A 23,220-nucleotide genomic window follows, 5' to 3' on the forward strand; every position below is an offset into this window, starting at 1 on the left:
GTGACCAAAAATACGCTATTTTGGACTTTTGAATTTTTTTGCATGTACGCCATTGACCGTCCGGTTTAATTAACAATATGTTTTTATAGTTCGGACATTTATGCACGCGGCAATACCACATATGTTTATTTTTCTTTACACATTTTTTTTTTATGGGAAAAGGGGGGTGATTCAAACTTTTATTAGGGAAGGGGTTAAATGACCTTTGTTAACTTTTTTTTTTTTCACTTTTTTTTTGCAGTTATAGCTCCCATAGGGGGCTATAACATTACACACACTGATCTCTTACCCTGATCTCTGCAAAGCCATAGCTTTGCATGGATCAGCGAGATAGGGGCTCGATTGCTCAAGCCTGTAGCTCAGGCTTGGAGCAACCAAACGCCGATCGGACGTGACAGAGAAAGGTAAGGGGGTCTCCGCTCGCGTCCTAGCTGATCGGGACATCGCGATTTTATCGCGATAGTCCCCATCAGCCCGACTGAGCTGCTGGGAAGCGTTTACTTTCATTTTTAGGCGCGGCGATCAACTTTGATCGCCGCGTTTAAAGGGTTATTAGTGCGCGGCACAACGATCGGTGCTGCGCACTATAAGCAAGGGTCCTGGCTATCGTTAGCAGCCGGGACCTACTCGGTGGGATGCGGGGTTACGGTGCGACCCCATTTTAAACACGAGGACTGGGCGAGGGGCGTACAGGTACGCCCTTCGTCCTGAAGGGGTTAAAGCTTTAAGGGGTATTCTGGTGAAATTTTTTTTAATTTTTAAATCAACTGGTGCCAGAAAGTTAAACAGATTTGTAAATTACTTATCTTTAAAAATCTTAATCCTTCCAGTATGTATCAGCTGCTGTATTCTCCACAGGAAGTTTTTTTCTTTCTGGAGTTCTTTTCTGTCTGACCACAGTGCTCTCTGCTGACACCTCTGTCCATATCAGGAACTGTTCAGAGCAGGAGCAAATCCCCACAACAAACCTATTCCTGCTCTAGACAGTTCCTGACACGGACAGGTGTCAGACAGAAAAGAAATTCAAAAAAGAAAAGAACTTCCAGTGGAGCATACAGCAGCTGATAAGTACTGGAAGGATTAAGATTTTTTAATGGAAGTAAATTACAAATCTGGCACCAAATATTTTTGTTACGCCGAGCGCTCCGGGTCCCCGCTCCTCCCCGGAGCGCTCGCAACTTCCTCGCATTTGCAGCGCCCCGGTCAGACCTGCTGACCGGGTGCGCTGCAATGTCTCTCTCAGCCGGGATGCGATTCGCGATGCGGGAGGCGCCCGCTCGCGATGCGCATCCTGGCTCCCGTACCTGACTCGCTCCCCGTCGGTCTTGTCCCGGCGCGCGCGGCCCCGCTCCTTAGGGCGCGCGCGCGCCGGGTCTCTGCAATTTAAAGGGCCACTGCGCCACTGATTGGCGCAGCAGGCTTAATTAGTGTGTTCACCTGTGCACTCCCTATTTATACATCACTTCCCCTGCACTCCCTTGCCGGATCTTGTTGCCATTGTGCCAGTGAAAGCGTTTCCTTGTGTGTTCCTAGCCTGTGTTCCAGACCTCCTGCCGTTGCCCCTGACTACGATCCTTGCTGCCTGCCCTGACCTTCTGCTACATCAGACCTTGCTCTTGTCTACTCCCTTGTACCGCGCCTATCTTCAGCAGTCAGAGAGGTTGAGGCGTTGCTGGTGGATACGACCTGGTTGCTACCGCCGCTGCAAGACCATCCCGCTTTGCGGCGGGCTCTGGTGAATACCAGTAGCAACTTAGAACCGGTCCACCAACACGGTCCACGCCAATCCCTCTCTGGCACAGAGGATCCACCTCCAGCCAGCCGAATGGTGACAATTTTCCACCGGAATATCCCTTTAACTCCCTGGGGACTGAGGGTGTACCTATACGCCCTCAGCCCACTCCCTTTCTATAACGCAGTGCCACGCCACTGATCACGATGTTGCGCGCTATTAACCCTTTAGACGTGGTATTCAAAGTTGAACGGCGTGTCTAAAGTGAAAGTAAACCATTGCCGGTTAGCTCAGAGGGCTGTTTGGGATCGCTGTGATGAAATCACGGCATCCCGAACAGCTGTAAAGACAGCAGGAGGGTCCCTACCTTCCTCCATGCTGTCCGATCGCCGAATGACTGCTCAGTGCCTGAGATCCAGGCATGAGCAGTCAAGCGGCAGAATCATTGATCAATGGTTTCCTATGAGAAACCATTGATCAATGTAAAAGATCGGTGTGTGCAGTGTTATAGCCCCCTATGGGAGCTACAACATTGCAAAAAAAAAGGGGGGGGGGGGAAAGTGAATAAAGATCATTTCACCCCTCCCCTAATAAAAGTTTGAATCACCCCTCTTTTCCCAATTAAACAAAAAACAATGTAAATAAAAACAAAACATATGTGGTATCGCCGTGTGTGGAAATGTCCGAATTATAAAAATATATTGTTAATTAAACCGCACGGTCAATGGCGTACGTGCAAAAAAATGCCAAAGCCCAAATTAGCGTATTTTGGTCACTTTTTATATCATGAAAAAATTTATAAAAAGTGATCAAAAAGTCCGATCAATACAAAATGGTACAGCTAAAAACACATCACGGCGCAAAAAATTAGCCCTCATACCGCCCCATATGCATTTTCCTGCATGTAGTTATGATTTTTTCCAGAAGTACGACAAAATCAAACCTATATAAGTAGGGTATCATTTTACTTGTATGGACAGAATAAAGATAAGGCATAATTTTTACCAAAAAATATACTGCGTAGAAACGGGAGCCCTCAAAAGTTACAAAATGGAATTTTTTCTTCAATTTTGTCGCACAATGATTTTGTTTTCCGTTTCGCCATAAATTTTTGGGTAAAATGACTGATGTCATTACAAAGTAGAATTGGTGGCGCAAAAAATAAGCCATCATATGGATTTTTAGCTGCAAAATTGAAAGGATTATGATTTTTAAAAGGTAAGGAGGAAAAAATGAAAGTGCAAAACTGGAAAACCTTCCGTCCCCAAAGGGTTAAGGGTGCCTGGTAACTTTTCATGTTCAAACAAAAACTACCTTTTATTAGTAAAGGGGTTGTCTACTTTTGGCAGTCCTTTTTTTTTGACAGTAAGCTGATCACAGGGTGTTTCCCAATCAGTAATGATCAGTGGATGGCAACAAGTGTTTCATCCTTCTGCAGCGCCATCACAGTAGAAATGAAGTATTACACACCTTTTACTGAAATGAATGGGCTCCATGTCAAGTGAGAGATGATCTTTGTAGTTCTCTCCCTTCTAGGTCTTTAAATAGGGCCTCATGTTAGAATTCCTTGATGAGGTTTCTGAATCAAAAATTTAGGAAGAGCAGAATGGCTATTCATACTGGGAAAAACATGTCTCTACAATGCTGCTAGTGTTGTATGTAGCAAAAAGGAAAGAACAAGCTAGCAACCATCAGGAGATGCACACCAAACATAACAAAACATGTGCATATAAAAAGGTATCTTTATTCACATATCTTAACATACAAAAAAGAAAATGTACAGACAATTACAACCATTTAAAACAATGAATGGCCGGGTGGAGGAGTGTAATCCTGCAACGCCCCCCCCCCCCCCCCCACAGAAAAAGATGGAGGCTGTCCCAGGCAAAAATACAATAAGAGGATAACTAACCGAGGCCCCACAGTAAACAAATTAGAAACAACCTGCACAGCAATATTGCAATATACTCTATGCAGCACTCATTCCACTGTAATCACAATAAGTAAGTAAAGCTCCCAATAATACTCCTATAATAAACAGTAATCCTGTAAATGACAGATGCTGAATAACTGTGTCAAATAAAGTGCAATGTGCTGCGGGTCTGTGAGATGTTAAAAATTACAAGCCTGTAAAGTACATGTGCTGCGGGAATGCCTCTGGAACCCAGGAGGTCTCTGTAGAAATGCCGGAGCTGCCTACATCTATGTACAGGGGAAGCTAAGCCCACGCGTTCCGCCTCCAGCAGCGGAGGCTTCCTCAGGAGTAATCTGTATCTCTCTCGATCCTAATTATATATCATAGTAATTAAGGAGACACCTGTGAAATTACCTGTATGCAGTAATTCATTATGGCCTGTGGTCTTGTGTTGCCCGTGCGGCCTGAACTCAAGCACTGGAAGCAACGGGCGTCATATGATGAATGCAAACATCGCGCAGTAAGCTAAATGAAATAGAGGCTCTGTATGCTCTAAACGCACCATTCTGCGTCTCAATCAAGGGACGGAAATGAGGCTTGACACGCTCAGTCTTAGTATAGAGATAAGAGCGAGGCTCTAAACGCACAATTCTGCGTCTCAATCAAGGGACGGAAATGAGGCTTGACACGCTCATTCTTAGTATAGAGATAAGAGCGAGGCTCTGTACAAGGGAAATCGAGGCTCTTAACGCACCATACTGCGTCTCAATAAAGGAATAAAAGTGAGGCTTTACACATTTGTTGAAAGCTAGTAACAAGTAGATAGATGGACTATTAAACATATGGATAGAGCTCTATACATAGTGGCCCTCATTTACTAAGAAAATCGGGTTGTAAGTCTATCTTGCTTTCTTACCCGACTGCTTTTTTCCCCTGGTATTCATTATTATGTCGCATCCTGTTTGTCTCACTGGGTTTTGTAGGTTTTGGTTTCCAACTCCTCTGAGCTGTCGGGAAAAAATCCACAACAATTCAACAAATTCGGGTTGGAAACCTTAATAAATACGTGGGAAAGCTCAGAAATGTCGGGTAACGCTCCTTTTTCGGGTTTGGGAGAATCCACATCGGGTCCGTCGGGAAAAAATGTCGCATAGTGTCGCAGACTGGCGCACGATGTCTGCGACATGGCGCAGACAAAGATGCGACAAAAAAACCCGACAAAAGAGGTCGGGTTTAGAATAGTAAATGAGGGCCAGTATGTGACTGTATTTTGTTATTCTAGACACAATTCATGTTACATATCCGTACGTAAATGCTCAGTATTACATATCAATCCGAAAATGAAAGGTAGGATTTGCACGCGAGGCTCTTGGGAACTATTGGGATTGAATAAATGGCCATGAATGGACTTAGGATGGGCATGAATGGGCTTCAGGCATAAGAATGAATGAGGTCCTGTGCACAATGTATGGCTACGTGATCCTGTTTATTCTATACCTGTTTCATATGCAAGCTGGGTTGAACATATTCAGGCTACATTCCCCAATTATAACATTGATAACTGATGTAAAAAAATATATACAACACTAAATAATAAAAAATGTGTACAAGAATATGTGTATATGTACAACTAGAACTATCACATACTGTAAATAAACAAGTCCTCCTAAAAGTGATATTAGTGGTAATATTGACAACCAATAATGTTTTGTACATACCATGTATCAAAATACATATATATATATATATATATATATATATATATATATATACGGTATATATCCACCATCTTATACATAAACTCAATACACCACTTATATGCAAATATAATATCCTAATCGTGCAGAACCCCTAGTGAATACAAATGATTATTATTATAATTATACAGGCCCTAGCTTACATACGAAGATGCATCTTCAGAGAATGTCAGTTAGACATACTCGTACCCTATCTCTATCTTAGGTACCTGAAACCAAATAGGCACATACAATAATGCAAACAATGAATACCCAAAACCCAATGAATACCCATAAAAAAAAAATATATATATCCAATCATCATGGATTTCATGGTGCACATAGTCTCCTGGTCAGGAATATGAATCTTTATCATCAACCCGCAGTGGTTCCATGTAGATATATAATCTTTTGTAAGGACAAAAAAAAAAAAAAAAAAAAGAGAAAGAGAAATGAGGGTGAAAAATAACACTGCAAATTATGAGCGACTCAAATAGTGAATCACCTGAGCATGCGGGAAAAAAATTTAAAAATTTAATAAAAAAATTTAATAAAATAAAAATGTAAAAATAAATTTGTCCATTCTTCATCCAAAAAATACATTTAACAACCCAAAAAAACTGTGAATGTCAGTTCTTTGTTCAGGCCCTGGGGTGCCAATGAACTCAATTCGAAAAATCCATTTAGATTCACGTCTCAGTAATAGACCCATGACATCTCCCCCACGCACCCGACGGGATACCTTTTCAAGCCCCACCACTCTAGTGCCCCTGATCTTACCTGAATGATGCCTCTTGTAGTGGGCTGCCACTGACGTTAGAGTTCGTTCGCTTTTAAAATCCCTCTCTGCTAGTGATACTGTGGAAAAAATGCTTCTCTATCCACTTCCTGAGTTCTTGTGTCGTTTGACCTATGTATACCTGGTCACAGGGACAAAAAATGGCATAAACTGCATTCCTGGTTTTACAGTTGACAAAGTATTGTAGGCAATATTTGGTGCCCCCTCTGGGATGGAAAAATTCCTGTTTGGGCTCCATATAATGGCAAATGGAACACTCACCACAGGGGAAGGAGTCGGTGAAATTCTTCCTCTTCTTCTGTGTACCACCTGATTTTGAAAAGTGACAAAATGTCCTTAAGGTTGCGTGCCCGTTTTGCTATAAGTAGTGGAGTAGAGGGTATCAAGGGGGAATCTGATTGGAGAATACTCCAATGTTTCTGCAGGAGTCCTTTTATCTGGTTCCTTTAGTTATTGAATTGTGTAGTCAGGCGTAGGGCCGAATCAACCTGTCTGATTCTCGGTTGTAAAAGATAATTTCGGACTGCATGTAGCGCCTTCTGGAATGCCCTAAAGATGACCTTTTTAGGGTAACCCCTGTTTCTCAGGCAATCTGTCAGATCTTTAGCATGTCTCCTGGAGGCCTCAATTTGGGTACAATTCCGCCTAATCCTCAAGAATTGGCCCATGGTATTCCCTTCCTTGTATGTCCAGGGGCAAAACTTTCAAAATGAAGCAGCAGCATAAGTGTATCTGTAAATTGTTTCTGTTCAATTCACCAATAAATTCCTGGCATTGCTCCTGTGTACCTGTCCAAATAAAAATAATGTTGTCTATAAAGCGATACCAACTGAAAACAAATTGTTCATAGGACGAGGATGGGTAGACGTGTGCCCCCTCCCACCACTCCAAAAAGAGGTTGGCGTAGGAGGGGACACAACATGCACCCATTGCCGCCCCAGATGTCTACCTGTAAAATTTCCCATCAAAAAGAAAATAATTGTGCCGTAAAATAAAGTTCAATATTCCAGTTCCGGTTACCTTTTAGATTGAAAATCTCCGAGACCGGCTAGTCTTTTAATGTAACATTGATACCATTGGTTTCCACTTAGGAAGTCTGAATTCAAAATATATGTTTTACTCTCTATATTCTGTGGCCCATAATGTTTTAAAATATCCTATGAAGGTATCATAATCTTTCATTGTGAATAGGATATACTACACAGAAGTTGCATTATCTTTCATTTCTTTCTTGCAGAGCCAAGTGGAACTTATGATCTGTTTAGAAAGTTTTGGATAATGAATAAAGTTAAACAAAAAAATTTTTTTTTAAAATATATCACTCAGTACCTAATCCTGACCATATACATCTAATTTGTATGTGTCTAGCACCTTTATTTTTTTTTATTACACTTTTAATTTAGCTCACTAGTCTGAATTCCTCTCAAAGGGAGGGGGCGTGGCCTCACTGTGCAGGTCTCCGCCCCCTCCCTCAGTATTCTGTCTGCTCAAATCTCCCCTAGCATTAGCAAAACTACAACTCCCAGCTTGTCCTCACTGACAGTAGCGGGACACAAGCTGATAGTGGGAGGATTTTTCCTCCAGTTGTGAGCCCTGTGCTCTGTCCTTTATACATGTTTGTTTTTCTATTTTGGTAAAATTCAATAAAAAACTATTGAAAGAAAATCAAGGAAGTGTGTCCATGACATAGGTGATGAAGATTGTTCATACATACATCATGTAAAACACATGGCAATTTTTATTGCTATTTTTACTCTAGGCGCTTTGCTTATGGCAATCCGTCTTCAGGGCATGAATCCAGAAGAAACCATGACGTTGACAAAAGAAATGGTGGCCTCTGGTGGTGTACTTGAGTGGCCAGAGGAATGGAGAGGTTTGTTGGTCGACAAACATTCTACAGGAGGAGTTGGAGACAAAGTAAGCCTTCCACTGGCCCCAGCACTCGCTGCCTGTGGTTGCAAGGTATTATTTTATTGTTCATCTTTAGTGTTAGTCATCTATCGACTCAGGTAGAGCATTAACCAACAGACCTTCAGTACTGCTACCAAATACAAACAACATTCTACTAAGACCATGTTTCAAATGAGTTCTCCAAAATTATTCTTCACACTATTTTCATATAGAATATCACCCAAACAAAACTACTGTTACCCCCAAAAAATCAGTGCAGATTATGCCTTGTATCAGACTCCCATTGACTTTAATGGAATTTACGCAACTCTGTTCACACAGAGTAATTTCCATGCAAATTCTGGTGGAAGAATGGATTTAATTATACTGCTCCACTCCTCACTTTGGTTCATAAAACTTCATATTTATTTCTGCCATAAATCCTGCACACCCCACCCAGCGGGAGCATGTATATTTTCTGTTTACGTCTATCATTCATTTTTTAGTATATATTACTTATCTTAAACTAATTCTCATAGGGTGCTGAGCTATAGTTCAGTTACAATAATGAACAGACCCTTATGCAGGAATATTACCCTTGTTCCCATTAACCTTAGATGAAGTCCATTTCTAAAACATAACTTTTATTACATGAAACTGCCTTGTGTTGACAAACCTAGCAAGGGTTCAGTACATCACGTATGTACTCAACATTGTTAAAGGGGTACTCCTCTGCTCAGCGTTTGGAACAAACTGTTCCGAACGTTGGAGCTGGTGTCAGGAGCTTGTGATGTCAAATCCCCGCCCCCTCAATGCAAGTCTATGGGAGGGGCAGAGCTATGATGTCATGAGCTCCCGGTGCCAGCTCTAGCATTCGGAACAGTTTGTTCCAAACACTGAGCAGCAGAGTACCCCTTTAAGATGGTGAGTAAACAGAGAATCATGGCATAGCGACTTTCGTGTAAAATAGCAAAGGCATTTATTGATGTAGTTAGTGCTTGTGTGTTCTGCAGGTACATCAGAGTGATCAAGCTGTCACTCATATGACATGTGCTGATACCTTGCTAGGTTTGTAACCATTAGTCAATTTTATGTAAAACATGTTATGTTTTAGAAATGCACTATATTTACAGTTATTGCAAATAAGGGTACATTTACCTCAAAATTGTATTTAGAGCCATAGTCCTGTGTTTTTTCTGTATGTCTAAGTATGTATTGACATCGACTGTTTGGCAGAACCATAGTGCCCGATCTATATAATGGACAGAGTCAGTAGCCTGGCCTGTTCAGTGTGTAGTGGCCATGCCAAGTTATTGCATCTCAGCTCCCATTCACTGTAATTGGCGCCAGCCCCCCCCCCCCCACACACACACTATATCTTGATGTTATATCCCAAGGATAGGCCATTAGTCACTAAAATCCCTTAAATCACTGATTACAGTAGTCATGTTGTTCTTCATCAAGGTTTCCTAATCATTTTGTGCTATGGCCTCACAAGTTAAAATACCGGCCCTGGACATTGTCCATTCCAACATGTTTACACTTTGTCTCAATTTACCTTAAAATTTGTCTCCCAAACCCAGTACATAAATGTTACATTAAGTTACATTAGTGTAAAGCATATAATCACTTTGGTCAAACTGTCTCCACAGTGGCAGAGCTCCCCCTTGACAACTTTTTGACCCAAAATAGATGGATGATTGTTTATTAAACCTTTCTATGTTTGCCGAATGTAATGTCTTGTGCTGCCTTTGTCTAAGGTTCCAATGATCAGTGGGAGAGGACTGGGACACACTGGAGGAACTTTGGATAAGTTGGAGTCAGTTCGTGGTTTTAGTTCACAGCAGAACCCTGAACAGGTATGTGGGGCTAAATCCAGAGTTAATGTGAAATATAATTTAAAAATAGGGGGTGTAGTTCAATATAATGGGAGACATGATATTGAGACTGTTTAGAATTATGAGCCTCAACTGACTGTACATTTCCACTGCTATGCCTATAGACACCTTTGTATTTTGTTTGCAGATGCTGGAAATCCTAAGATCTGTTGGTTGCTGTATTGTAGGACAATCCAAGAACCTTGTACCAGCTGATAAGATATTTTATGAGATGCGAGATGTGACAGCAACTGTGGACAGTCTGCCACTTATAACAGGTAGTGGATTTTATACCTGCCCACTCCGCATTTTTTTTTGTACTACCTAAAGCCAGATAATATGTTGTTTGTTATGTATTATTTCTTGCAGCTTCTATCATGAGTAAGAAGATGGCAGAGAGTCTTTCTGCATTAATACTGGATGTAAAGTTTGGTGCAGCAGCTCAAAGTCCAACCATACAAGAGGCAAAGCATCTTGCACATAGTCTTGTAAGTCTGTGACTACCTGCAGGAGCATAACACAATATTACATTTTGTCCAAGACATAAGAAACAATTTTCATGTGGGACCAATTTTTACCAGGTAAATGTTGGCGTCTCTATGGGAATCCCCACGATTGCTCTTATAACAAATATGGATACTCCCATTGGCCGTTGTATCGGAAACAGCCTTGAAGTCATAGAAGCCCTGGAGTGTCTTGAGGGAGGAGGGCATGAAGACCTCAGAGAGCTGGTCCTACATACAGGTCATATAATGTATTTTACTTCTGCCAGAATTATAATAAATTGTTATATTTACAAAGAAAAACACACTGACAGTGTAAGGTCTGCACACAAACACCCTATTAAAAAGATTCATGATAACACTTAGATGACAATTTATTTATAAATTTCGAGGAGGGATAACAGAGGTACATCTAAACTCAGACATCTGGGAAAAGATGGTTCAGCATTGTTATATTAATAAACCAGATGTGTCAGTAGTGCTGACAGGTTCTCTTTAATGGAAATGTTTATTTCAATATGTATGTATTTCCTGTGTAGTACAGAAAATGAAGGATCTAAGAATGTATTAGTACATGTTCCTGTTTTTCTGTACTTACAGGAGGCTATCTCCTCTGGCTTTGTGGACAAGCAGATTCAGAAACACAAGGGGTGGAGAAAATTGCCAATGTCTTACGTAATGGATCTGCCCTACAATGTTTCCGAAAGATGATGGAAGCACAGGGTGTGGAGCCTGACATAGCAAGGACTCTGGGCTCCAGCAGCGAACTGGGAAAAACATCTCATGTTGAAGAACTTAAAGTTCCAAAAACAGGTTGGCATATTGCTAAAGTTAAAGTAACACTTCAATACTGTACCAAGATTTATATAAACTACAACGTATGCAGAGAATTAAACCAGGAGGTGTGTACATGTATAGAAAACACATTCTACAGAAAATGTTACTATGAACCATGAATATGGTAGCAGCAATAGTTTATACACAGAGGCTTTTGTTAGCAGCCTCAGATGAGCTGAAGATTGAAGAGAACCTGTGGTCAACCCCTCAAAAATTGACATTTTATTGTCAGGTGATGGGTGGTATTATACATATATTATTAGACATATACACACTACTCAACGTACAACATTCACACCCCGACTATTTAATCCCTCCTTTCACCTAATATTCACACCCAGTATAAAAATTAAGTTCACGCCCATTTGACTGATTCCTTGAATAGTCAGACTACTATAAACCCACATATCTCAGGATGGGAATAGAGTATTAAACTCTTCCCTCTCCAGGGCGTATGCGTAACGGTCGGTTGCTATGGGTGATCGGGACCAGTGATTCATGACAACTGAAGGGTCCCTACCTGCCTCTGCCCCGTCCGATCTTCTCTGTGCTGCTCTAGCCTGCTTTGGCAGTCTGGAGCAGAAGAGCGCAGATAACACTGATCAATGCTGTGCAATAGCCCAGCATTGATCATTGTTAGGAAACAAAAGATTCTATGTTATAGTCCCCTAGGGGGACAAAAAATACGTAAAAAATTATTTAAAAAAAAGTAATTAATCTGTTTAACTCTTCCCCCTAATAAAACTTTGAATCACCCCCCCTTTTCCCATTTTATAAATAAAATAATGTTAAAAAAAACGTGGTATAGCCAAGTGCGTAAATATCGGAATGATTAAAATATAGCATTAATTAAACCGCACGGTCAATGGCATAAACAGAAAAAAATTCCAACGTTCAGGATTGCGCTTTTTTTTGGTCACTTCATATAGCAGAAAAAAATTCATAAGAAAGTGATTAAAAAGTCCCTTAAAAACAAAAACAGTACCATTAAAAATTACAGATTACGGTGCTAAAAGTGAGCCCTCATACTTCCCATGTACAGAAAAATAAAAAAGTTATAGGGGTCAGAAGAGGACAATTTTAAGTCTAATGAAACCTATATAAATTGGGTATTTTTGTAATTATATGTACCTACAGAATAAAGGTAATGTGTCATTTTTACAAAAAAGTGCACTACATAGAAACGTAACCCCCTAAAAGTTATATAATGGCTTTTTTTTTTTTTTCAAATTTTGCCCCACAAATAATTTATTTTGGCTGCACCATGCATTATGTGGTAAAATGAGTGATATCATTGCAAAGTACAATAAGTCCCGCAAACAACAAGCCCTATAGATGGAAAATTTATGAAAATATGAAATAGGTATAGATTTTACAATTCAAGGAGGAAAAAATTCAAACACAAAAAACTGAAAATCGTTGAGTCATTAAGGAGTAAAGAAACTTTAAAAAGGGGTGCTTTTCTTGGAGCTGATGGTGTTTTCAAACTAATAAATTTGCCCTTTTATTTTTTGGCTAAGTGTCGAAGAGACAGAGCTGAGCTACTCAATTGCCCCAGTCTGCCTGGCACATTCTGTCATGCCTCCCCACTTGCCCTCACTTCCCAGCCCCTCCTTAAAGGGGTACTCCACTGCTCAGCATTTGGGGCTTTGGCGTCAAGAGTTCCTGGAGCAGCGGAGTACCCCTTTAACCCTAGACGACATAGGGTGTACATGTAGGCCATGGCCGCTTGGTCCTAAATTCACCATGCCCTGGATTGTTTACTGTCTTTGAACTGAGCTCAGGAGCTGCTATTAGCAGCCAACACTCACAGTCAGTGGCAGACATCGGTGTGATCATTGGTGTCTGCCATTGACTGTGAGTCATGGCTGCATTAACCCTAGTAACATAGTAATATAGTTCATAAGGTTGAAAAAAGACCAGAGTCCATCAAGTTCAACCTATAACCCTAATAAGTCCCTATTGAGTTGAGTTGATACAGAGGAAGGCAAAAAACCCTCATACAAGAGGTAAAAATTCCTTCCCGACTCCAAATATGGCATCAGAATAAATCCCTGGATCAACCTTTTGTCCCTATAAATCTAGTATACATAACCAGTTCACCATGACCCCCTCCTCCAGGAGAGAACTCCACAGTCTCACTGCTCTTACAGTAAAGAACCCCCGTCTGTGCTGGTGTAGGAACCTTCTTTCCTCTAGATGTAGAGGTTGCCCCCTTGTTATTGATACAGTCCTGGGTATAAATAGATCATGGGAGAGATCTCTGTACTGTCCCCTGATATATTTATACATAGTTATTAGATCTCCCCTAAGCCTTCTTTTTTCTAAACTAAATAACCCTAATTCTGATAATCTTTCTGGGTACTGTAGTCCTCCCATTCCCTGTATTACCCTGGTTGCCCGTCTTTGAACCCTCTCCAGCTCCACTATATCTTTCTTGTACACTGGTGCCCAGTACTGTACACAGTATTCTGTGTGTGGTCTGACTAGTGATTTGTACAGCGGTAGAATTATTTCCTTGTCGTGGGCATCTATGCCCCTATTGATGCACCCCATGATTTTATTTGCCTTGGCAGCAGCTGCCCGACACTGGCCACTACAGCTAAATTTACTGTTAACTAAGACTCCTAAGTCCTTTTCCATGTCAGTCGTCCCAAGTGTTCTCCCATTTAATACATAATCCCAGCCCGGATTTTTCTTCCCCATGTGCATTACTGTTACGCCGAGCGCTCCGGGTCCCTGCTCCTCCCCGGAGCGCTCACGGCGTCTCTCTCCCTGCAGCGCCCCGGTCTATCCCGCTGACCGGGAGCGCTGCACTGACATGGCCGTCGGGGATGCGATTCGCACAGCGGGACGCACCCGCTCGCGAATCGCATCCCAAGTCACTTACCCGTCCCGGTCCCCTGCTGTCATGTGCTGGCGCGCGCGGCTCCGCTCTCTAGGGCGCGCGCGCGCCGGCTCTCTGAGACTTAAAGGGCCAGTGCACCAATGATTGGTGCCTGGCCCAATTAGCTTAATTGGCTTCCACCTGCTCCCTGGCTATATCTGCTCACTGCCCCTGCACTCCCTTGCCGGATCTTGTTGCCTTGTGCCAGTGAAAGCGTTTAGTGTTGTCCAAAGCCTGTGTTACCTGAACTCCTGCTATCCATCTTGACTACGAAACTTGCCGCCTGCCCCGACCTTCTGCTTCGTCTGACCTTGCCTCTGCCTAGTCCTTCTGTCCCACGCCTTCTCAGCAGTCAGCGAGGTTGAGCCGTTGCTAGTGGATACGACCTGGTTGCTACTGCCGCAGCAAGACCATCCCGCTTTGCGGCGGGCTCTGGTGAACACCAGTAGCCTCTTAGAACCGGTCCACCAGCACGGTCCACGCCAATCCCTCGCTGACACAGAGGATCCACTACCTGTAAGCCGAATCGTGACAGTAGATCCGGCCATGGATCCCGCTGAGGTGCCGCTGCCAAGTCTCGCTGACCTGACCACGGTGGTCGCTCAGCAATCGCAGCAAATTGCCCAACAAGGACAGCAGCTGTCGCAGTTGACCGCCACGTTACAGCAACTTCTGCCTCTGCTACAGCAGCAACCATCTCCTCCGCCAGCTCCTGCACCTCCTCCGCAGCTAGTGGCCGCTCCTAGCCTTCGCTTGTCCCTGCCGGACAAATTTGATGGGGACCGCAATGATCCTGCCACAGCCACAGTCCAGTCCTTCTTCGCTGAAGTCCGTAGTGTCTTCGAGGAACCAGCCCGAGCTTCTTCTGCCGAGACTGCCCTGCTGAACCTGGTCCAGAGTAATTCTTCAGTGGGCGAGTACGCCATCCAATTTCGTACTCTTGCTTCCGAATTATCATGGAATAACGAGGCTCTCTGCGCGACCTTTAAAAAAGGCCTATCCAGTAGCATCAAGGATGTGCTGGCCGCACGAGATTCCTGCCAACCTGCAAGAACTTATCCATTTGGCCACCCGCATTGACATGCGTTTTTCTGAGAGACATCAGGAGCTCCGCCAGGAAAAAGACTTAGATCTCTGGGCACCTCTCCCACAGCATCCTTTGCAGTCTACGCCTGGGCCTCCCGCCGAGGAGGCCATGCAAGTGGATCGGTCTCGCCTGACCCAGGAAGAGAGGAATCGCCGTAGGGAAGAAAATCTTTGTCTGTACTGTGCCAGTACCGAGCATTTCTTGGTGGATTGCCCTATTCGTCCTCCACGTCTGGAAAACGCACGCACCCCGCTCACGTGGGTGTGGCGTCTCTTGGTTCAAAGTCTGCTTCTCCACGTCTCACGGTGCCCGTGCGGATTTCTCCTTCAGCCAACTCCTCCCTCTCAGCCGTGGCCTGCTTGGACTCTGGTGCCTCTGGGAATTTCATTTTGGAGTCTTTGGTGAATAAATTCTGCATCCCGGTGACCCGTCTCGTCAAGCCGCTCTACATTTCCGCGGTCAACGGAGTCAGATTGGATTGCACCGTGCGTTACCGCACAGAACCCCTCTTGATGTGTATTGGACCCCATCACGAAGTGATTGAGTTCTTCGTCCTTCCCAACTGTACCTCTGAGGTCCTCCTCGGTCTGCCATGGCTCCGGCTTCATTCTCCCACCCTTGACTGGACCACCGGGGAGATCAAGAACTGGGACTCTGCTTGCCATAGGAAGTGCCTCTCCCTCCCTCCCAGTCCCGTCAGGCAAGCCTCAGTGCCTCCTCATGGCCCCCGTCCTGGTGACACACTGCCCCGTGCCAGGCTTCGCCCTCTGCCCTCCCTCCCCATTCCCACTCCTGCTGTACTGCCTGCCTTTGAGGAAACCCTCCATTCACTCCCGGTGTCCTCGTCCCAGGTAAAGCAGTTGTCGGACAAAAAAAGGGGGAGACCTAAGGGGGGGGGTACTGTTACGCCGAGCGCTCCGGGTCCCTGCTCCTCCCTGGAGCACTCACGGCGTTTCTCTCCCTGCAGCGCCCCGGTCGGTCCCGCTGACCGGGAGCGCTGCACTGACATGGCCGTCGGGGATGCGATTCGCACAGCGGGACGCACCTGCTCGCGAATCGCATCCCAAGTCACTTACCCGTCCCGGTCCCCTGCTGTCATGTGCTGGCGCGCGCGGCTCCGCTCTCTAGGGCGCGCGCGCGCCGGCTCTCTGAGACTTAAAGGGCCAGTGCACCAATGATTGGTGCCTGGCCCAATTAGCTTAATTGGCTTCCACCTGCTCCCTGGCTATATCTGCTCACTGCCCCTGCACTCCCTTGCCGGATCTTGTTGCCTTGTGCCAGTGAAAGCGTTTAGTGTTGTCCAAAGCCTGTGTTACCTGAACTCCTGCTATCCATCTTGACTACGAACCTTGCCGCCTGCCCCGACCTTCTGCTACGTCTGACCTTGCCTCTGACTAGTCCTTCTGTCCCACGCCTTCTCAGCAGTCAGCGAGGTTGAGCCGTTGCTAGTGGATATGACCTGGTTGCTACTGCCGCAGCAAGACCATCCCGCTTTGCGGCGGGCTCTGGTGAACACCAGTAGCCTCTTAGAACCGGTCCACCAGCACGGTCCACGCCAATCCCTCGCTGACACAGAGGATCCACTACCTGTAAGCCGAATCGTGACAATTACCTTACATTTATCAGTGTTGAACCTCATCTGCCACTTCCCAGCCCAAACCTCCAACCTATCCAGATCCATTTGTAACAGTGCACTGTCCTCTATAGTGTTTACAGCTTTACCGAGTTTAGTGTCATCTGGAAAGATTGATACTTTACTATTCAACCCCTCTGCAAGGTCATTAATGAATATATTAAATAGGACAGGACCCAAGAAGGACCCCTGTGGTACCCCACAAGTAACAGTCACCCAAAAAGAATAAGTACCATTAATAACCACCCTCTGTTTCCTATCATTGAGCCAGTTACTTACCCACTTACACACATTCTCCCCCAGCCCAAAACTTCTCATTTTATGCACCAACCTTTTATGTGGAACCGTATCAAATGCTTTGGAAAAATCCAGATATACGACATCCAGCGATTGCCCCTGGTCCAATCTGGAGCTCACCTCCTCATAAAAGCTGATCAGGTTAGTTTGACAGGATCGATCCCTCATAAATCCATGCTGATACGGAGTCATACATTTATTTTTATCAAGATATTCCAAAATAGCATCTCTTAGGAAACCCTCAAACAATTTACATACAACCGAGGTTAAACTAACAGGTCTATAATTCCCAGGGTCACCTTTTGACCCCTTCTTTAATATTGGCACAACATTTGCCATGCGCCAGTCCTGGGGAACAGTCCCTGTCACTAGAGAGTCCCTGAATATTAAAAATAGGGGTCTGTCTATTACATTACTTAATTCCTTTAGAACACGGGGTGAATGCCATCTGGACCTGGTGATTTGTCTATTTAGATTTTTTGTAGGCGGCACTGTACTTCTTCCTGGGTTAGACAGGTGACATGTAAAGGGGAGTTTACCTTATCACACTGTATTTCACCTGGCATTTCATTTTCCTCAATGAATACAGTGGAGAAGAATTTGTTTAATATATTTGCTTTTTCCTGATCCCCGTTTATAATTTCTTCCTCTTCATTTTTTAAAGGGCCAACACTTTCATTTTGACCTTTTTGTTATTTATATAGTTAAAGAACATTTTGGGGTTTTACTCTCTTTGGCAATGAGTCTTTCTGTCTCTATTTTTGCAGCTTTTATCAGTTTTGTTTTTTTTTACATATTTTACATTTTTCTCTATAGCTTTTTAATGCTTCTTTACTGCTGTTCTGTTTTAGTAATTTAAATGCTTTATTTTTGTCATTTATTGCCCCCTATTTTTATTCATCCATATTGGTTTTCTTTTATTTCTGACCCTTTTATTCCCATAAGGTATATATATCTTAAAGTGAAAATTTTAGATATTTTTAAAAGTCTCCCATTTAGTGTCAGTATTGTTCTTTTTGAGGACATTATCCCATTTTATATTGTTAAGGGCTTCTCTGAGTTGATCGAACTTTGCCTTCCTAAAGTTCATTGTTTTTGTGGCCCCTCGAGAGATTCCCTTATTGAAGAACAAGTTATAATGTATTAAATTATGATCACTATTTCCTAGGTATCCTTTTACTTGCACATTAATTACTCTGTCAGGTACGTTGGTTAATATTAAGTCTAGTAGGGCATCCCCTCTGGTCGGGCCCTGCACCATTTGGGACAGATAATTGTCTTTAGTTATAGTCAGAAACCTGTTTCCTTTATGAGATTCACAGGACTCAGTCTCCCAGTTTATATCAGGATAGTTAAAGTCCCCCATTATTATCACATCATTTTGATTTGCTGCCTTGTTTATTTGCCTTAGATGCCATAATCAATACCGATCACAGCATCTAAATTAGGAAATTGGGGTGCTCATCAGACCCTCCAGCACGATCGCAGGGGTCCAATGAGTTAAAATGGCACCCCATTTCTGCTACTCACCTCAGATCATCGGTCCTCTGATAAGTATAAATATAAGTTGAGCATTTAACTGAACATGCAAAAGCATCACATTGTAGAGTGAATGCAGTCCAATAACATATAATAGTCCCCTATGGGTGAAAAACTAATTATAGTAAAATGTTTTTAAAATTATATAAAAGCCCTTCCAAATAAAAATTACATTCATCCTGCTTTTCCCATCATATATCAGAAAAAAATGAACAAAAAGTGATAAAAAAAAGTCCCATCAAAACAGAAATGGTACCAATAAAATCCACAGAAGGAACAAAAAATTAGCCCTCTACAGTCCATTACAAAAAATACAATTTACCATAAAGTGCACTGCGTAAAAATGAAGCCCTCCCAAAAAGTTGACAAATTGCAGGTCCCCCCCACACCCACAAACCATTTTTTTGTTTCACCATGCTTTTTATTGTAAACTGAAATGGGTTATTACAAAACATTGGTCATGCAAAAAACAATCCCTCATATGGGTCTGTGAATGAAAAAAGGTTTGAAGCTCCTCAAGCCTCCTCAGATGAGGAAGAAAAGATGGAAACACAAAATGAAAATTGGCTGTGTCCTTAACCCCTTAGGGACTCAGCCCATTTTCACCTTAAAGGGGTACTACCGTGCTGACAATTTATCCCTTATCTAAAGGATAGGGGATAAGTTGCCTGATCGCGCGGGGTCCTGCCGCTGGGGACCCCCGTGATCTCGCACACAGCACCCCGCTCTCATCAGGCCCCGGAGCGAACATCCGCTCTGGGTCTGATGACGGGGCCGGAGTATCGTGATGTCACAGCTCTGCCCCGTGTGACGTCACGCTCTGCCCTTCAATGCAAGTCTATGGCAGGGGGCGAGACAGCTGTTCGCTCCGGGGCCTGATGAGAGCGGGGTGCTGCGTGCGAGATCACGGGGGTCCCCAGCGGCAGACCCCTCAGACACCTGTGGGGCATAAATGCTCACTGTAACCCTTATTACATTACGTGAAGGGTGTAGTTTCCAAAATGGGGTCACATGTTAGGGGGTACATTGTTCTGGCACTATTGGGGCTTTGTAAACACACGTGGCCTTCAATTCCAGACAAATTTTATCTCCAAAAGCCCAATGGCGCTTCTTCTCTTCTGAGCATTGTAGTGCACCCACAGAGCACTTTACAACCACATATGGGGTATGTCCTTACTCAGAAGAAATATGGTTACAAATTTTGGGGGGCTTTTTTCCTATTTTCCCTTGTGAAAATGAAAAAATTTAGGGTAACCAGTTTTCATTTTCCCATCCAACTTTAATGAAAATTCGTCAAACACCTGTGGGGTTTTAAGGCTCACTGTACCCCTTGTTACGTTCCATGAGGGGTGTAGTTTCCAAAATGGGGTCACACAGGGGTATTTCATTTTTTTTTGCGTTTATGTCAGAACTGCTGTAAAATCAGCCACCCTTGTGCAAATCACCAGTTTAGGCCTCAAATGTACATGGCATTCTCACTCCTGAGCCTTGTTGTGCGCCTGTTCAGCATTTTCCGTCCACATATGGGGTATTTCCGTACTCAGGAGAAATTGCATTACAAATTTTGGGGGTCTTTTTTTCCTTTTATCTCTTGTGAAAAGGAAATATATGGGGCAGCACCAGCATTTTAGTGTAAAATTTTTGATTTTTTTACACTAACAGGCTGGTGTAGACCCCAACTTTTCCTTTTCATAAGGGGTAAAAGGAGAAAAAGCCCCCAAAAGTTTGTAATGTAATTGCTTCTGTGTCCGGCAATACCCCATATGTGTCCCTAAACTGTTTCCTTGAAATACGACAGGGCTCCGAAGTGAGAGAGCACCATGCGCATTTGAGGCCTAAATTAGGGATTTGAACAGGGGCAGACCCGGATGCAATCGTTACAATTGCCTCCGCTAACAAAAATATTCTACACCAGTGATTCGCAAACAGGGTGACTCCAGCTGTTGATAAACTCCCAGGATGCCTGGACAGTCAGTGGCTGTCTGGCAATGCTGGGAGTTGTTGTTTTGCAACAGCTGGAGGCACATTGGTTGGAAAATCTTGAGTTAGGTTCTGCTACCTAACTCAGTATTTTCCAACCAGTGTGCCTCCAGCTGTTGCAAAACTACAACTCACAGCATATACTGATCGCTGAATGTCATGCTGGAAGTTGTAGTTATGCAACTGCTGGAGGTACGCAACTACAACTCCCAGCATGCCGGACAGCCATTTGCTGTTCATGCATGCTGGGAGTTGTAGTTTTGCAAGATTTAGAGGGCCACGGTTTAGAGACCACCGCACAGTGATCTCCAAACTGTGACCCTCCAGATGTTGCAAAACAAAGCCCAGCATGCCCAGACAGCAAACTGCTGTGTAGGCATGCTGGGAGTTGTAGTTTTGCAAGATCTGGAGGGCCACAGTTTAGAGACCACTGCACAGTGATCTCCAAACTGTAGCCCTTAAAATCTTGCAAAACTACAAATCCTAGCATGCCACACAGCAGTTTGCTGTTTGGACATGCTGGGATTTGTAGTTTTGCAACATCTGGAGGGCTACAGTTTAGAGACCACTGTATAGTGGTCTCCAAACTGTACCCCTCCAGATGTTGCTAGGCAATTACTCACCAGCAGGATTGCCACCTTCAGGAGGATTGCCGCCCGCCATCGATCTGTAAGTGACCACTGTTGCCCGATGCCGCTCACAGCACAGTTCCCTCACTCTGCCCGGATTACCGTGGGTGGGCAGAGCAGTGGAACCGAACTTTAACCCCCCCCACCCCCAATCTGCTTTTGGTTGGTCACTTCTGACCGACCAATAGCAGGGATAGGAGGGGTGGCAGCCCTGCCACCTCACTCCTATCCCTTCGGGGGGATAGAAAGCCCCGGTCCTCCTTATTTTCAGGGTCACTAGGGCACGGGAGACCTGTATGACCCGGAATCGTCACAGATGGCCAGTCTAAATTGAATTAAGGACCCCCCGAGGCATTGGCACAGGATGCCTGCTCAATGATTTAAGCAGGCATCCCGGTCTGGTCCCTGCCCAGGGAGTGATGGGGACCAGAATTCCCACAGGCGTACAGGCACGCCCTGGGTCCTTAAGGATCGGGGATCCAGGCCGTATGCATATGCCCTGTGTCCCCAAGAGGTTAAGGCCAAAACCCACTGTATCCTTATGGGGTAATTGATGTACAGAGCCCTCGGCTGGGGGCAGTTGTGTCTCGTCCCAGCGACTGGGAGTGGGCAGGTCTTGTCTTGGAAGCTGGAAGAATGGATGAGCAGCGGGGGACTGGAAGTAACTGCAATAGAAGCTGTGAGGGACTGAACTAAGTAAGTATGTTTTTTTAAATATATATATATAGCATTTAGTGGGATAAAATCCATGCAAACACAGGAAAAACATACAAACTCCTTGCAGCCCAAGAACACAAGAAGCACTGCAAATAAAAAATCTAAATGTAAATAGAACATGCAACACACACAAAAGTCAATGCATTGCTATTTTTCAAAAGTCCCGGACAACCCCTTAATGTCTAATAATGTTTAGTAAAAGCTATGCAACTTTCAAAGCACAGTTTGTGTTTTAATTCCATGATAAATTAATTAAAAAAATTATAGACCAGGGGTACTCAACTACTTTTAGTAGGGGTCCGCTTTTCCAGGTCTGCCATCCGGTGAAGTTCTGAGCTAAACGCTAAGACCTGGTTCACACCTAGTGGCCGCATTGCCATGCCAGAAATAGTGCTGCCTGTTGTAAAACATTATTTATTACGTGTACCTGTGTACCTAAATATAATGCTGTCAAACACCATGCCCCTGATATAATACTGCCATACACCCTGTTTCTGAGTATAATATTAACTGTTCTACAATGCCTTCCTCCCCCCCCCCCCCCCTTATATAAACCAGGCCACTATGCCTGCCCCCCATGTGAACTCTCCAGCTGTTGCAAAACTACAACTCCCATCATGGAGACAGAACAGCATGATGGGAGCTGTAGTTGGGAAACAACTGTAGAGTTAAAGGTTGGGAAATACCTGTAATACACTTACTTCCAAGGCTGGACTGGGAGCAAAATAGGCCCAGGGATATTAGACTATGCAGCCCTTTTTTTTTTTTTTTTTTTTACAGTGGGGATCGCAGCAGTCAGACACCTATTTAAATAAAATGAGCTGCATACTCTAAAATCATCTTGTTTAAGTGTTTCTCCAGCTGTTGCTAAACTTCAGGCCTTATGGAAGTTTTAGTTTTGTAACAGCTGTAGAGCCAGAGGTTGGGGTACAGTGTCACCCATCATCACTGCAGAAATTATGAGTGACTCCAGCTCTGATGGCACCGTCAGGAGAATACACCATTGTATAATGACTTAAAGGAGACGTCTTATCTGTTGTCTTTCCTTTTCTTCTTCATCTGGTCCTTGTCTTCTTTTAGCTCCATCTTCTCTGCAGAGTCTGATGCCTGGACATCATTGGTTACTTTGTTAGTAGATCCTCATCCTCTGTATGACAACAAT

General features: G+C 43.8%; 1 protein-coding gene across 1 annotated transcript in view; it reads left to right on the forward strand.

Moving 5' to 3' along the window:
* Positions 1-23,220, forward strand: part of TYMP (thymidine phosphorylase) — a 47,467-nt gene that overhangs the window by 16,901 nt on the left and 7,346 nt on the right. Inside the window, exons 4-9 of the mRNA XM_056573032.1 lie at positions 7,942-8,144; positions 9,833-9,931; positions 10,098-10,227; positions 10,319-10,437; positions 10,531-10,693; positions 11,053-11,265. Coding sequence (XP_056429007.1) covers positions 7,942-8,144; positions 9,833-9,931; positions 10,098-10,227; positions 10,319-10,437; positions 10,531-10,693; positions 11,053-11,265 — 927 coding nt within the window. The remainder of the gene's footprint in view (positions 1-7,941; positions 8,145-9,832; positions 9,932-10,097; positions 10,228-10,318; positions 10,438-10,530; positions 10,694-11,052; positions 11,266-23,220) is intronic.

The sequence above is a fragment of the Hyla sarda genome, chromosome 4 (genome assembly GCF_029499605.1).
Source record: "Hyla sarda isolate aHylSar1 chromosome 4, aHylSar1.hap1, whole genome shotgun sequence".
Lineage (NCBI taxonomy): Eukaryota > Metazoa > Chordata > Amphibia > Anura > Hylidae > Hyla > Hyla sarda.